Raw genomic sequence first — 16,919 nt, 5'->3', positions numbered from 1 at the left:
TTGTCTATCTTCACATAGAATGCCACCTTTAATTAAATTTAATTGTGTGCTTTTACAAGCTCTGTGTAGAAGTGTTACTTTTAAGAATATATGATTAGTTTGTTGTTGATTAGATTATATCCGCATTGATTGCGATACTTAAACTATATTTCATCACCACATTTTTTGTGGATGGAGTGCATGGGACGGGAGGAATCCGTAGTAGGTTCCTTTTCTCCTCTTTCAAAAGCTGGCCATCTCCCAGCTTAATCTGCACACTGAATCTGTTGGTTGTCTCCACGACCACCAGTCTGGCTTCAGAGCGGCCAGGAGCACGGAAACTGCTCTCCTGAACATCTGTGAAGACCTGCTCTCTAACCTTGATTCTAACCTTCCTTCTGTCCTCATTCTGTTCGATCTTTCTTCTGCCTTTGATACGGTCAACAATGCCATCCTTCTCAATTGCCTCAGTGATAACCTGGGTATCACTGATCATGCCCTGGCCTGGCTGACCTCCTTTCTTACTGATCGACCCTCTCAGGTCCAACTGGGGTCTTTCCTCTCCTCTAGCTCTCTCTCTACCTGTGGTGTTCCCCAGGGTTCTAACCTTTCTCCCTGGCTCTTAAACCAATAACTGGCACCTCATGCCCACTGCATCGCTGCTCTATACTCCAACTTTCAGTGTTATGCGGATGACACCCAGCTCTCTTTCAGACTCCCCTCAGCCGCCTCGTCTCCTCCTCTCATTCCAGACTGTATGGCCGCAATTCAGAAATTGTGTGCCGCCAATGATCCCTGCCTTAATGCCAGTAAGACTGAGATCCTCCTCATCGGAATAGCAGCTACCTCCTTTCCTCTCTCTCTGGCCGCCCACTCTGGGCCCTCTTCCTGCTCCTACCGGTGAGGCTAAGAATTTTGGGGTCATATTCGACTCCACCCTCTCCTTCTCTCCTCACATCTCTGACATCTCTAAGAAGTCAAACTATCAGCTGCACCTCCACAGAGGTATTCTTCCTTTCCTCACTTCCCCCCAGAAGCTCGCTGTCTCCAGGGCTTTGGTCCTCTCTAGGCTGGACTATTGCAACAGCCTCTTTCGAATGGATTGTGTCCTCCCACGTATTCCTCATCTATGATAATTCGCATTTCTTCACTGGCTCCCCGTGGCTGCAAGGATCAACTTCAAGACCTTCTACATTGTCCACAAGGCTTTCCGAGGCCTGGGACTGCACTTCCTCCAACTCTCTCTTCCTAAACATCTCCCTTCTCGAGCTCTCCGCTCATCCACCTCCAAGTCTCTGAGGGTCAGTCGCTTTTCCATAAGCAACTCGAGACCTTCCTCTTCGCTTCTCGTTTCTCTCTTGCTCTCCCCTGCTGATGTCCCAACTGCTCCACGCACTGGTCACCTGGCCACCCTCTGAACTTGGGTCCAGGTCGCTGGATGTCCAGTTGCACCGCACACTACCTCTTGGCTCCCCCAGCACTTGTGGTCTGTATCTGCAACCCTACAGTCCCTTCTCTCTGCACTTATGAGCCACCTGCTGGCCGCATTCTGTGCTACCTGCACTTCTCCCTCACTGCCTTCCGCCCCCTGACACTTCTCCCCTTCCACTTCCCTGCACAATTTGAATGACACAAGGCCTAGTGAGATCATTGTTTTGTCCCCCTGCTGTCTCGCCCCCGCCCCCTTGTCTTGTCGCGCCTAGAAACACTTGTGTACAGGCGCATTATAAATGCCATATCATATATCATTCCAATGAACTGCGTGGAGCTCATTTTGAAAAAATCTATATTTTTGCGCCAGGGGCCCGTTTCTTTACACTTTAATGTAAGCAGGTGAGTGCCACCTAATTTTGGTCATTTGCACTGCAGGGTGCAAATGTAAAGGGAAAAAGGTGGCGTGTAAGCGTGTATTCCGCCTTGTGCCCTTCACTTTTGCACTCTGCAGTGCAAAGTGAGTAAATGCTGCCTAGCATGCCACACAGCTTTTACTTGAGATTTGTGAGCGTTGCTTGCCATACTCGCATGGCAAACGGCACTCACAATTAAACGTTTTCCGACGTGCTTAATTATCATTGTGAACACTGCTTACCATGCACCCATGGTATGCAGTGTTCACAATTAAAAATAAATGCTGTCCGACTTTCCAAGTATTTCAGACAGCGTTTATTTGTAATGGTGAACGCGTAAAGCAGGCCGACCCCATGGGGATCTCCAGCATTTGCGTCGGCATGAAAATCCATGCCGGTACAAATGCTGGAGCATTTGTATGGCAGAGAGTAGGGAGGTGACGGAAACATAAGTTGCGTTCCATCCCTCCTCTCCGACATACAAATTATTGAAAATGGGGGGTAACGTTAATGGAAGATGTAAAAGTCTTATGCAAGGCATTTATGCTTTCCATTAATGTAGGCCCCCATTTTAAGTGAGCCTGGTTATGTTCTACATACTTAATAGGGTCAATTTACTGGATGCACCAATGACTGGGAATGGTCTCTAATAAACAAAATAGTTATATAGTGATGGAAACAGCTTGGCGGAGTGAATTAATCAGGGTTTGTAGTATTTGTTTAAATATATTGCATAGTTACTGGTTTATGAGTATGATGTGGTGAGAACAAAATGAGGACAGAAGATTTCAGTCTTGATTGTGTATCAAAGATCCATATATGCATTTAAAAACAAGCCTATATGTGGAATAGCCTTAGTAGAACCAGTGCTACAGCTTTCTATAGGAAGTGCAACCTGATATTTTATTGTGCTTGCTAGTTTCTAAAATAAAATCTCATACATTCAGGCTTTTTAGGTTATGGGCCATTTCGGCTACTGCCTGGAGTCTGCTATGGGCTCCAAGATGTTTGACTAAGATATGCCTTGTATACAAGTTTTACCTGCCAACCTATCTAGAAGGTCGCTTTATTGAAAGTTAAGAAGGCTGGGTTCTGGTATTGTCCTAATATGTAGACAACGTGCAAGCCCAATATTCATAAAGCCCATTTATCATTTTTTATTTTGTTGTTGCTAGGGATTATTTCAGCTTTTGTGTGTTTGATTCCAGGACACAGCAGAGCTGTTCTTTGAGGACGTTCGTCTGCCAGCAGATGCCCTGCTCGGGGAAGAAAACCGCGGTTTTTATTATCTAATGGCAGAACTCCCACAAGTAAGAATTGTAGATTTCTTTTCATTCCATTCTTTTAATTACATTGATATGTTTTACAGTACACATGAATCATTGACTAGTTATCTTTGGTGCAATTACAAGAAATGCAAATTGAATGTAGGAACTTTGTCAACCTTGAAGTGTACAGGTAAAAAAACTGGAGCAAAAAGAAAATGAGGAACCTAAATATTGCATAAAAAAATGGCTAGTACAAAGAACAGTTATAATTGTATCACTTTTCATACATCATTGGATTTTGATATTCAGAGCTAATTACCTGAAGATTGATTCAGTCCCCAATCGGGCCTAATTCAGCCTATCCTTGATGGGAATAGGACAGTTTTGTTATTGAACTTGGGTTAATATTTATATTCATACTGTCTCTCTAAACATCTTAAAATGATAGGCAACATTGTTGGGGCATTTTCTCTGACAGTCACATTGATCAGCTGTTGATAACTCTGACAATAACCCGTATGGTTGATGTTTGCAATTAAAGTATTTTTCATGTTCATATTCCTAATTTGTATCCTACAACTGTAAACAAGACTACTACTCTTGTATAGTCTGCTGCAAGGAGTCTATTTTAGTGCCTCCCTTGTCCTGCCAAAGCAAAACCAATAGGATACTTATTGGTTCATAAGCCCCATATAGTTCACTACTTTGTACTGCGACACACCTTCACAAAAATCACTCTTCCACCATGAAATGTATTGCAATGGGCCTTGGTGTGTGAGGCGGAATGGTCTGATGTCATGTGGAATGCTGGAGTGTGGTGGGTGACCATGTTCTACAGTTCTGAGAGTGACCGCTATAGTAGACTAGCTGGCAAGGATGGATGCTCCAGTATTCTGTTAATTGATCTTAGCTGTGCTCACAGTCAGGAAATAAACTTACCCAATAACTTACCTCCTGACTCCAGTCTGAAAAGGTGAACCCTGTTACTTCACTGGTGACGAGGATGTCTTGGCTGCTGGGAGGGTGCGGCAGGGGATGAGGTACTGCCCTCCGGGTGTAGCATCCATCCAGGAAAGTGCCAGTCGCCTTTGGGACCAGAAGAAGTTGGTCCTGGGCAACCCTGCAGGCTGGGTGGTGCAGGAGCTGCAGTTCTGTAGGCAGTTGCAGGAGAAGGTTCATGAAGAGTCAGTTAGGACAGCAGTAAGAGGTCGGAGACTGCTCGCAGGTGAGAGCCCAGTGTGGACGTGGTCTCTGTGGGTCTGGAGGCGAAGCAGAAACTGTTCTGCAGGTGTGCTGGATAAAAGCAGGTCGGCCCAGTAAACGTTGTCCAGGCAGGCAGCGCAGGCGAGGTATCACCCGGAGCAGAGGTGAGCTGCTGCAGTGCTGGTGTCACTAGTCTCACATCGGCTAAGCCCATTATGGGGTAACAGATCTTCCTACTAAGTAGGAATGCATATATCAGATAAACCAAGAAAAGGTCCAAAGGTAAGTGTCACTGTTATTATCCTTATCTATCTCTTGGGTGAGCTTTGAAACAAATAGCCCTACCCAATACTGGCTGTTAGGCAAGATTGTGTGCAGTACCCTTTGGGAGACTACAGCAACCTTGACCTCCTGGTAATAGCAACCCAACCTTTGGTGTAAGTCTGTATTACACAGGTTGGTAGTGTGGCTGAGCATCCAGGCTTATCTCAAGAGGGGTCAATGTGAGCAGTAGTGTTCTTACACAGGGGTTTACAGTGACAAGTATTCAAATACACTCTTACACAGAAGGTTTCTTGATTAAACCATTATTAATTTAACAGTCAGTTCATTAAGCCTTCTTTAGAAGGGAGTAAATATGTAACATGAAATACACTTCAAAATACACACTCTGTTTCAGTAAAACAGTTGATACCCTTTGGGGATGGCACACAGACGCTTCCTACACCCTCAGGTGTCTTAAATAGCTAGGACACTATGGACATTGATTCATCACTGGACATTTAGAGCAATACTGAGTTTGGTGTCAGAGAAAAGGGGTTGGGAATAAAACAAAACTTAAACAAATATTCTGAAGCAGGTAAGTACTTTTGAGCCCCCAATGCAAAGTAAATTAACCCTTTCTTGGAGGAAAGGTAAAGCACAAAGTCAGTGGTAAGAAGAATCTTTCAGGGAGCCAGGACAGCCAATGTTAGTTAGCAAAAGTCTAGGAGAGCTGAAGCACTTCTTGCAGGTAATAAAAGTCTTGAACACAGTTTTAGAAGTCTTCATAGAAAAAGTAGAATCAATGTAGGAACACAAGCTGGGTGGCTTGTGAGGGGCACAGCTGCAAGCAACTCTGCAAAGCCACCAAGACTAGTCTCCACGGGGAACAAGTCAGGCTACAATAACAAGAGGTAAGTTCCCTTATTTTTACAGTACCTTTGGTTAGAAGAAATGGTTCCTGCTGGCTTCTGTTCCTGTGTAGCTCTGCAGATCCTGTTGTTCATGGGCCTCCGTCATGGTGACAAGAGGGAGGACACCTGGGGACACCTGCACTACAATGGGAAGGTCAGCAGCAGCATTGGGCAAACTTCAATTCAGCGGCACTTCGTGGTCTCAGCTCCTCGCGCCTATAGCAAATAGCACCACCGTGGTGCTCGGCCACCACTTTAGACTTTCCTTGTATCTGGGGTCCAGCACTCTGTTGACATGGCTCAGGCTTGGTCAGTCCTGCTTCAAGGGTGTCAGGAGGATGTTCATGGAGCTCGGCTTCCACCTTAAAGACACTCACTCAATTCTGGTGTTCCTCTCCCTGGCAGTCGGTTCCTGCTGCGTTCCTGCAGCAGCAATGGAAGTACAGCCAGCTCCGAGAGGATGTCCAGATGAGCTTGTCTTGGGGTCGATTAGTCCCACTCACCTACCCAAGGGGAGAAGTCATCCTTTGCAGGGCTTCTCTAGTCGAGATGAATTCAGAGCTTCAGCACTGCAGCAGTGCTTAACCGGGCAAACCAACGGTCCAGGGGTTGCAGCAGGCGTCTCTTCCTAGTTCTTCTTCGGATTCCTTCGTCCAGTGATCGACTCTGCCTTCCAAGCCAAAAGACCTCGCCTTTTATGCAGGGTTCTCCCATTCATTCGAGCCTAGCTGTCAATCACACAGCAGGTTGCCTGCCAATCACCTTTCGGTGCATTCCTGTAACCAAGAGTATTAAGCACAGGGAGTTTCGGGCACCTCCGTCACTTCCTGCCCCTGCCAGACACTCTGGAGCCAGAGGCGGGCTTCACTCGTGAATCCCGCCAAAGACCAAACAAAGGGACCAAACCTGGTTTGGCACGCAGATTAAATCTCAAGAAGGACCTTTCCAGCAAGAAATAGCGAAAAAAAGACGACCGGGCCATTTTGACAAAACGTGCCTTACTGCAGCTGCAAACGCAGCCCACAGTAAACACACACAATAGTAGTAAAAAGTAAACCGCTGCCACCAGCCATTAATTGTAGAAAGGGTAACATACAAATGTTACATGAGAAACTAGACAAAGGGGATACTAAGTAACCCCGCCAGCTCCCTATGGTAAGGTAGTGTGTGCTCAGTCTAGAAAGTTACAAATGTAAGAAAAGTCAATTTCACTTCACTGCTCTTTGAAACAGTAGTTATCCAAGAGAAGGTATTTAAACCTTGGGGAAATCTGAAAGACTTCCTTGTGCTACTGCACCGAAGGTGCTGTGTGCCACAATGTAAAAAGATGATGCCTATGGAATTTGTCAGACTCCAAATCATAGAAAAATACATGAGAGAGTGGGAAAAAGGTATCACTCTCTCCAGGTTAGAAATTAAAAAGTCCTAGAGTCCATCAAAAGTGCTAGGGGGTCTCTAAGGTAGAAGGGAATTAGCACATTTCTGAAAATTCTCCCTCACCCTGGCAATCTCATATAAAACAATCTCAATTTAATTATATAATTAATAAAAGCAATGCTTTTCCACCCAACACTACAGTATAGCAATTACTCCCAAAAAAAATCATTATTCTTACATCAATAGCAGTTGTATAAAATGGATTACACAATTATGCACTAAACACAATTACAAGTCACTGTGACCTGGTTACCAATAGCGTCGGTCCACTAGACACATTTGTCACGCCATGTTTCTCTTAGCCCAACTTATACAAGTTTCTGTCCTATATGGCTTGACTCTGCCGGACATTCATCAGGGTACAAAAATGTGTATCATGGAATAGCTTGCGATAGATTCTACTTCTCTATCACCGTGGTCTGATCCTGAGGGATACCTGGGTGGTATTGCTGTGTCAAATACTGTGGACCACAAGGCAACCATTTGTGTTGCTCTAGGTGTCTTTCCTGTTTGGAGGAGTATCAGCTTTTCTTTGTTCCCCCTCACCTCATACAGTGGTCAGGGGTTCTTGCGCTTTGGTGGAATATATGGAAGGATCTCTCTCCCACAGCACAGTGTGCGTATTGACAATTGTTAGGACAGTTTTTCTGAAGTCCAACTAAGGGCTTAGTAAAACCATTCAACTGAGGCAATACAAGACTCAACTCTTAGTATAAGGCTGTTCCACCTGAGTTCATGGTAGCGTAGACCGAGCAGCCAGGCTTATCGTAGGAGGGAGGGAGGGAGGGCAGTAGAATAAGTACAAATGAAATTGTAATACAAATGATCGAAAGAAACACTGAAACGCTATGCTGTGTAAAAATAAAGGATTTATTTAAATACAGGTAGGCCCAGATAAGTCTAGGGGTAAGTAAGTACTAACACATTATATGAAATCACACTATACTTGAAGGTACACAGACCAAAGTATAGACCTTATTTGGAACACCTAACAGTAGTTCTAGGGAAGTCAAACCTTTTCATACACATTCAGTATAGGTCACACCTATTCTTGGGGAGTAAAAACCAATGGTTACTTTTCATAATTAAATTCAGTAATGCAAGGGCAGTAGACCCTACCAGTTGTACAATGACTTTCAGTACAAATCACTTAATCATTCAACTGGACAATATACTTTGTTGTGAATATTGGAATACTTATTCTAGGTCCAGTAAAACCTATAACTACTTTTGTGATAACACAGTTCTGTTAGATGAGTAAAACCTAAGGATGTAATATTCAATTACAGGTGCTTTTGAGATCAGTGAAACACATATAGAGATAAGCAGTAACTCTGATAACCTATTTTTGGCTGGCACAAAGCTAACTCAAGGTAAGTAAAACCCATCTACTTTTTCAGTCGCACAAGGAAGTTCAGGTTAGATAGCACAGGGAAAGTAAACCCTAATGTTACACTTTACTGAATGACTCATTTATTCTAGGTAGGCAACAACCTAATACAGACTTATTCTGGACAGGCTAGCAGCAAGTCAGGGGAAGCAAGACCCAGTTGGGGAACACTCAAACAATTATCCTCAAAGAACTAATCTGGTGATACCAACAGTTGGAGGACACTCATACAATTACCCGGCAGGAATAATCTGGTGAAACAAACATTACTTTTGGGAAGAGGCACATCCTAATTACAGGAGAGTAAAATACCTTCACATCTACTTTCTATTAGAATGGCAAAACAGTTTCTAAGGAAGAAAATATGTTAACCATACTTTTGAGAATAGTGCATCACACATTCAAGAGAAGTAAGAACTTTTGTAACTGTTCACTCTTAGTTGGTTACCAACCAACTTTACAAGTAAGTAACTTTTAAACACTTATTTTCTTTTCTAGGCAGAAGTCCCAATCCCTTCAAAAGTCTTTCCCTGGTCCTTGGAGCATGAGTGTTCTCAGCGGCAGAAGGGGGGGTCACTAGGGACTAGTGACCAACAAACAGTGACAGAATAATTTCTTTAGTAGCAAAAGTCAGAGTTCCTTAGGAAAACTGGTGAGTACTTTACTAACAGGGTTAGAAGAGGGTCCATGGGCTTCGCAGAAGACACCCTAGCGGGTTTCTAGCAGTGGGACTGGGTGTACTGGATGAGAGGCCTCCCCATCACAGAAAACACCACACAGCTACTCAGAAATCCTAACAGACTCAAGTACATACCCAAGCCAATACAGTATCTCAGCATTGACGAAGATTTTGTAGCCGGAGGACTTCAGGATCTGCAGCCAAATACACGGTCATTGGATTCCTTGTCGTGGAGACTGAAAACAAGACCTCAGAAGGAATTTTGCAGCAGGGATCAATGAAGGAAGCTCTAAGCAAGGTTCCCCTTGCGGCTGAATGCGGTTCTGCAGATTTGGTGCCTTTTCAAGGAGCACAGAAGAAGACAGAAATTTGCAGTTGAATTCTCGTCATTACAAAGGTCTAGCACTCTGTTGAGGGTACTTTTCGGACTCAATTCGTGTCTCTGGAGATCCACCAGGACGCCCACAAAGTTTCTACGAGATTCGGAATTCGGAAGACCATGCACCGTACGATGGCTCGAGGCCCCAGGGTATTGAGGTATTGCAGCAACGCAAGGTAGCAGCAAAGGGTGCGATGGCTCAACATGCAGGCCTTCTCGAGTCTAGTGGGCCTCACTAGGCTCTGGGTTAGGGTCGTCTTTCTTGGAGTCCCCAGGTCGATTGGAAACAAGGGCTGCAGCAGGCTCGGGTTACACATCAGGCTCTCCAGTCACTGGAAATCGTCTCTACCACTTTTCCTTAGTCATCCTCTTTGGTTTAAGTTCCAGTGGTTGACTACCCTTCAGCTTCTAGGTTTGCAGTGTTTATCAGGAATTACAACACAACTTCTGCATTGTCTCCCTGGATTTTACCAGAAGGGGCGGGCTGGTTATCCAATCAGACAGCCAGCCCCCCACTTGGATTTGTCCCCATTCAGGCAAGGCATAAGACAATGGGCTGTGGAGTTTTGGACTCCTCCCTCGCTTCCTGCCCTCACAGACAGACTGCAGCCTGGACGGGGATTCCAGGGGACTCCCGCCGAAGGTGAAAATCACACAAAGGAATTTCCCACCCTGGAACAAGAAATGACAAGAAGCACTAAAATGGTGAAAAAGGAAGACCGGGGCCATTTTGATAAAATGAGCATCCTTGGGTCCATTTGCTGCAGCTGTGAACACAGCCCACGGTAAAGGTGCACCAAATTAATACATGGTATCGCTGCCAACAGCCATTGAAGTAAGCTTGTCAAAAGGTTCCCACCCACTGACAGTGGGACAAATATCCCACTAGTAAAGCAAAAAGTTCTGGGGTTGACCCAGTTCAGGAAGATTTACCAGTTCTGTGAAAATCTTACCTAACAACAATCTTATCACAATGTGTGGAAACTTATTGTTAAATCTCCCAATCTTCGGAGTGGAGTGTAGCACTCTAGCACATAGTTCTCAGGGATGACCCCTTCTTGTTCACCACAGCATTATTCCATACATGCTTGACCCCGCCTTTCAAAAAGACTATGCTCTCAGCTGCCGGCGACCGTGTTCTGGAGTAGCTTGATCCTAGTGAGTGTGGCAGCTCAGAAACTGCAGTTGCCAGATGCTTTCAGCTCTGTGTCCAGAGTGGTGGAAGAAGAGGGCTGTCAGAAGGCAGGGACTTGTTCGCCGTCCCGCTGTGAAGGTGGAAATGGTGGCGTGTTGGAACATTGCAGTTCTGCATCAGACTTTGGACGTTGGAGTTCCATATCAGTGCGTGTGAAGCGCCGACACCACGTTAAGGGTGTCGGGGACGCTGCTCCAGGAATGAGTGTTCTTCTCGGGCCAACACAGGAGGAGGCAGAGATTTTCATTGCAGCGGCAGAACTCCGGGACCATGGGGGCTGCTAACAGGAATGGAGCATGTCACAATAAAGAGACGAAGAGACGGTTCTGTATGCGAGAAGCGTTGTGGTAAAAGATAAGAAAGGTGCCGTGTCCCAGTTGCGAGTGGGGTATGTCTCCCACTGTTTTGACTGCAATACAAGCCCATGGTGTTGCTTTTGCACAGCAGTGGAGTTTTCAAGTTTTCTCATGGATGTTCCGAGTTCAAGTGTAATTTTCGTGAACTGGATCCTGATCTTTGGGGTTTCTACGTGCAGCTGAGAACCCACTATTTGGGTTTGAAGTGTAACTATGTATAGTTGGGTAGGGGGAGGTTGGTATTTTGTTTGTGATATACGTTGTGCCCTCAGGGTTAATAATGTTGTACTTCACCCTTGCCCGCAAACTCTCAAATTAGCGGTCTGGCTCCTGAGATCATAGGGTTCAAGCACCTCCAACTTCCTCAGAGATGTAGGGATTTTCTTAAAGAGGCAAGAAAGCCTAACACCAGACATTGCTGTTCCAATAAATGCAAACACTTTATTTGGTGCCATTCTAAGAGCATCAATCCCATTGACTGCTCACCTACCCACATTGTTTTGTACCTGACTCATCTACTGGACTCAGGTCTGGTTTTTAATTCTCTAAAAGTCCACCTGGCTGCATACACTACATCCCAAAAGAAAGTGTTGTGGCGGGAAAATGTCAGTAATCAAGGCATTTATGGAAGGGGTTAAACGACTTCACCCCGCCATTTCTAACCCAACTCCCGCATGGGACCTAAATGTGGTATTAACTAGGCTAATGGCATCTCCCTTTGAGCCTATGCACAAGTCTAGCCTTAAGGCTCTCACTTATAGTGACAGTCACTTCCATTACAAGAGTCAGTGAATTACAGGCCCTTTCCGTTCAAGACCCTTTTGTCACAATTCACAAAGATAAGGTGGTTCTGCGCACTCACCCAAGGTTTGCGCTGAAATTTATTTCAAAGTTCCATGTGATCCAGTCTATTGAATTACCCACCTTCTTCCAGAACCCAACTAATGTGGCAGAAAGAAACCTACGCACACTTGATGTGTGCAGGGCAGTCACTTACCTGGAGAAGACAAGACCAGTTTGAAAATATTAGTTTTTCGTCTCAGTGGCGGCTGGTAGAGAAGGGGACGCTGTCTCTAAATCGGCCATCTTAAAGTGGATTGTAAACTGCATCACACTCTGCTACACTCTTGCTAAGAGATATCTGCCCTACAAGCCTAGAGTACACTCTACTCTGGGCACTGGGGGCTTCTATAGCATTCATTGCAAATGTTCCTCTCTAATCCATTTGCAAAGCTGCAACCTGGGGTTCTATTCACACCTTTACAAAACACTACTGCCTAGATACTCATTCTAGGTCAGACTCTCAGGTGGGACAAGCGGTACTAAGACCTCTCTTTACTACTGTTCCTTCTCACACCCCAACTCCAACTCTCAGTACTGCTTGCTAGTCTATGCACAGCATGTGACTCTAAGCAGATTCACAAGCATCAGAAGACATGCATTACTTACCATAATAGCATTTCGGATGATTGTATTTGCTTAGGTTCACATGTGCCCAGCCTTCCTCCCCAGAGTAGAAGGAACATACACCTTACTATTCTCGCCCTATCTGTACTCACTCACGTTAGTAATAATGCTCCCTCATGGCAGAAAAAACACAACCAGAGGGACCTCGACACGTGAGGGATCTTGGGTTCACTACACGTTACGTTAGGGATAGTGTTACAAGGATAGTGTTACAAGCACGCCCATGTCGATGTCCCCTTTCGATGCTCGAAAGACAAGATGCAATACTCCGCGAATACCACTAGATGTCAGATTATACTCCTGGCATGTGAATCTATGCAGAAACAATCATCAGAAATGCTATTACGGTAAGAAATGCATGTCATACTGGAATTGGTCACGGATAAATGTTTGTTCTGGGGCCTGCTTGACAAAGTGGTGAGTGTTTGTTGTGGCCCCTGGGTACCCCATTAGAGTACATTTTAGTGCCCATTTCTGTATGATCAACTGTTTTCCTTTTCAGGTTGGCAACATAAACATGTGGGAGCATGGTTGTTCCTTGCTTTTGATGTTTTTATGGACCTTTTTTGCTGCAGGTGTTTTTGTTTTATGGGGTTTGGACATTCCGTGGGTGCGGGTAGTGGGTTATGCTACCTGTAATTACTTGATGTATTCTTTTAACATTTTTCTTTCAGATGTTTGGCCTTTGTATGTTTTTGCTCCACATTTTTGTGTGTGTTGTCCATGTGTTGCGTGTGTGTATGGAGTTGGGTGACGTACAAAATGCTGGGCAGGTTCTGCAGGTTTGCATGGCTGTTGGTTAGTCGTTTGTAGGAGGTTTCACTGTTGGTTACAGTGTTTGGCGTAGTACGGCATGCCGGGCGGGTTCCATGGGTGGTGGTGTATTTTATGGTAGAGTCTGTGTTCTGGTGTCCATGTTCTTTTGCGTGGTGCCTCAACTAGGTGTTGTGTGAGGAAGGAGTGGTGTTGTTGTTTTAGTCCCAATTGGTGTTGGAATTGTTTGGGGATGTATTTCCAGTTGGAAATTGGAGTTTGGGTTTTCATTCAGTGTTTGATTTATTGTCGTTGGAGTTTCTGTGCTAATATTAGAGTTTGCTGGGGCTTGTGCGTGTAGTAACATGTTTACAATTTCTATCAGGGCATGTTACAGGTTTTCTTCTTTGCTCGGGCAGGTTCCCGTTGGGCGTTTAGACCGTGCTTTCTCTTCATGTTTCCACCTGTGCGGGTGTGACCATTTAGTTGTATTGGTGTTATTGCTTCATGGTCAGTCTATTGCCATTGGCGTTTTCCTAGTTCCTGTTGTTTCCGCGGGGTGGACTGCATTAGTATGACTCCACTGTCTTTGGTATTGGGCACTTATGTGTTGGAATTTTTGCGAGGGTCTTTATTGGTCTGCGTGTTGGCCAGTCGTAGGTTATGCGACAGTTGGTGTGTAAAATGTGGATCCTTAGCTTTGTGATTTCAAGGTAAGGAGATGTGTTGTAATGGGCTTTGGTATGAGGCAGAATGGTGTGATGTCATGTGGAATGGTGTGGTGGGTGACCAAGTTCTACAGTTCTGAGAGTGACAATTATAGTAAACTAGCTGGCAAGAATGGATGCTCCAGTACTCTGTCCATTGATCTTACCTGTGCTCACAGTCTGGGAATAAACTTACCTCCTGACTCCAGTCTGGTGTGTGAGCAGGCGAACATCATTAATTCAAAATGGTTCAAGGTCTTATATTAATGTATTTGAGGGCCCTATCAATGTCACTCTTTCTTGTCTCCTCAGGTTACCTCCCACCCTAACCCGGTCATCTTTAAACCAGTATGAGTGCTAGGGAGCAGTCTAAATTCTGAAGCTCCACTTATAGATGGTTTCCCTATATGCCGGGTCAATCACTCCTCAGGGACTTTCTAGCTTTCCGTTCTCTCACCTCAGGTTAGTGTCCTAAGGCAAGGGAAAATAGTGTCTCACACCTAACTGTATTAGGCTTGTCCTTGGTCAAGCAAGCTCACTCTCACCTTGTACTGCTACTCTGCTTTTGTTCCCTCTCTCCTTCCCACTAACCTTCTGTCCCTCCAAGCTTTCACTCTGCCTTCATATGTTGATGTCTTCTTTTTCCAAACTACTGCTACCACTCCGTCCCTTCCACTACTCTTCTTTTGACCACCACTACACTCTTCCAACCACCACTACTGTCACCACTCTCCTCCAACCACCACTACTCTCCTCCAACCATTACTACTCCCTTCCAACCCATACTGCTACCACAACACTTCTCTAAGCACTCCTACTACAATACTCTGCTCCAACCACTCCTATCATCCACTTTCACGTCACACCCACCCCCTAAATTCTGCTTATTACACGTTTGTTTCCCACACACACCCACTCATACTACAGAACTACTGGCACCCTTTCTCAGTCGAAACTGCTACTACTCCTTTCCACTTGCTGGTCTCCTGGTGCCCCACTCCCTCTGCTGCTGACCTCACCCTGACAACCCACACATGTTGTTGTCGTGCTGAGGTTTGAGGGTCTATTGAGCATACCTGTTTGAGTCACCTGCTCCCCAGTCATTCCTATTTGGTGTATAGTCTTGTTCTGCAGCTACCTTGATGTCCAAACCGTGGTATAGGAAATCCTGTATTGTCATCCTAGAAATCCAGGATTAGTTGGGTCTCCCTCCCTACAAGGAAAACCTATCTTTGTGATATTACGAATTACCACTGGATTAAGCCCTTTTTCGCCCTGTTAAATCTTTGACACATTTTCTAAACCTCTCATAAAATACGCAAAACCTGGTTATTTACCTGAAGCTTTGTCAAGCACTTGCTTCTAGGATAGGGTTGGACTCATCAAGTTTACAAATATGTGCTGCCCTATAACTGTATAAGGCCTGTGATAACTTAACAAACATCTTTGGCTTCCAAGAACCCTCCACCAATAGTGGTTCTGAAAAATCTCCTAACGCCCTTCTTCCGGATCTCCTGTGGGTGACATGCGCCCTTGCGTAGGGCCTGTATAGAGGCCATATCTGCAGTGGATGCTATTGAGCACAATCTGCTGAGCAACCTCCAAGGATCTGACAAGCGCACTCAGGCAGCTTTGGTTGTAATCCCCTGGTCACCTCTCTGATGCCAGATCCTGACTCGTCTCACCAGCACCCTGACCTCATCTACCGCCTAACTGATAGATAATAATTTGATACCTGAGGGGGCGTGCTCGATCACCGCTACTCAGCCTGTTCCTCCTTGATACCTCACCATGTCCCATGCCCCCCCTGCCCATTGTGGGAGTTTGTATTGACACATTATGGTGACACAATCACTGCCTTGTTGCTGATGCTTTGATTTGATTTATGGACTCATTGACTCATGTTGGTTCACCCATCTTGAATCTTGCTCTCATGCTGGACTTCCTTAAGCATTACGTCATCATGGTGACCATGAGTCCTGTTGTGCCTATCTACGACTTGAATCCTGGCTTGCACTTTCCGATCTCTTGCAACATTATGTTCAGTACTGTCCTCTGCAACTTGATGTGCTCTCTCCACTTGCTTATGTGCTCTATAGCACTGTGTTTCGCCGGCTTTGCTTCTTCCTCTCATCACCACACTCCCTGCTTCTCGGTCTTCTCTTCGTCTCCCTGTCTTTTCCCTCTCTCCTCCTCCCCTCACTATATTTTATGCACTTAGCCTATCAAAATTGTCCTCAGACCTAGTATGATAATCGCTTTTTTGTTCACCTCCCACCCCTCACCTTTTGTCAATCTCCAGCACTACCAGAAATGTTGTTGGGCCTAGTACGATAGTCCCTTGTTTGTTCCTCTCCTTAACCCCCCCACCCTCCTTCCCTCACCTTTTGTCCTTCCCCTGCACTACCAGAAATGTAGTCGGGCCTAGTATGATAGTAGTCTGTCTCATCTCCTACCTCCCCCTGCCTCCCCTCCCTATCATTGTCAAAGCTCTTTCACTATCTGAAATGTCATCAGTCCTAGTACGATAGTTAATTTCACATTCTTAAGAATGTCATATTTTTCCATGCTCCCTCCCTTGCCTTGAATCGTTTTGAAACACGTGTGTATAGGCGCTATACAAATAAACAATCACTATCCCCTTGTTCTTCACAGGCTGCTTCCACACTTGTTCTCCTCCTTTGCAACCTCTTGTACTCCTCCTCTCTTCTGCACCAAACTCATCTGCCCCCTGGAATCTTCCTCCAACCTCCTCATTCTCCTCCTTTGTATGCTCCCATGATATCTCAAACTGTGATATATCATTGCTTCTCTTGCTGTCACATCCATCCACAATTTCCTTCTCTCTGCCTCTCCTTTCTCCAATCCACCACCTTCTCTCCCCTTGCTCTCTCCAGCCACTCTCTCCAGTCTTGGAGCTATTGCCTAAATGCCTCCTTCCGCCATCTTCAACAATCACTTGCATATCAACTCCAAACTCCCACACAGTGCTAAAATCACCCCTGTCTATTTGTAGGGGCTTGCCTCCTCCCCTGAGTCTACCCTCTTTCCTATTGGATCACATGTTGGCAAATATTAAGCCTT

The 16,919-nt window shown here is 45.3% G+C and overlaps 1 protein-coding gene across 1 annotated transcript in view; it reads left to right on the top strand.

Annotated features, from left to right (window-relative positions):
• Positions 1-16,919, top strand: part of ACADL (acyl-CoA dehydrogenase long chain) — an 888,967-nt gene that overhangs the window by 511,609 nt on the left and 360,439 nt on the right. The window contains exon 7 of the mRNA XM_069615906.1: positions 3,035-3,136. Coding sequence (XP_069472007.1) covers positions 3,035-3,136 — 102 coding nt within the window. The remainder of the gene's footprint in view (positions 1-3,034; positions 3,137-16,919) is intronic.

This window comes from Ambystoma mexicanum, chromosome 9 (assembly GCF_040938575.1).
Source record: "Ambystoma mexicanum isolate Mex_15411 chromosome 9, UKY_AmexF1_1, whole genome shotgun sequence".
Classification (NCBI taxonomy): domain Eukaryota; kingdom Metazoa; phylum Chordata; class Amphibia; order Caudata; family Ambystomatidae; genus Ambystoma; species Ambystoma mexicanum.
This window is presented reverse-complemented; position numbering and strand designations above follow the sequence as displayed.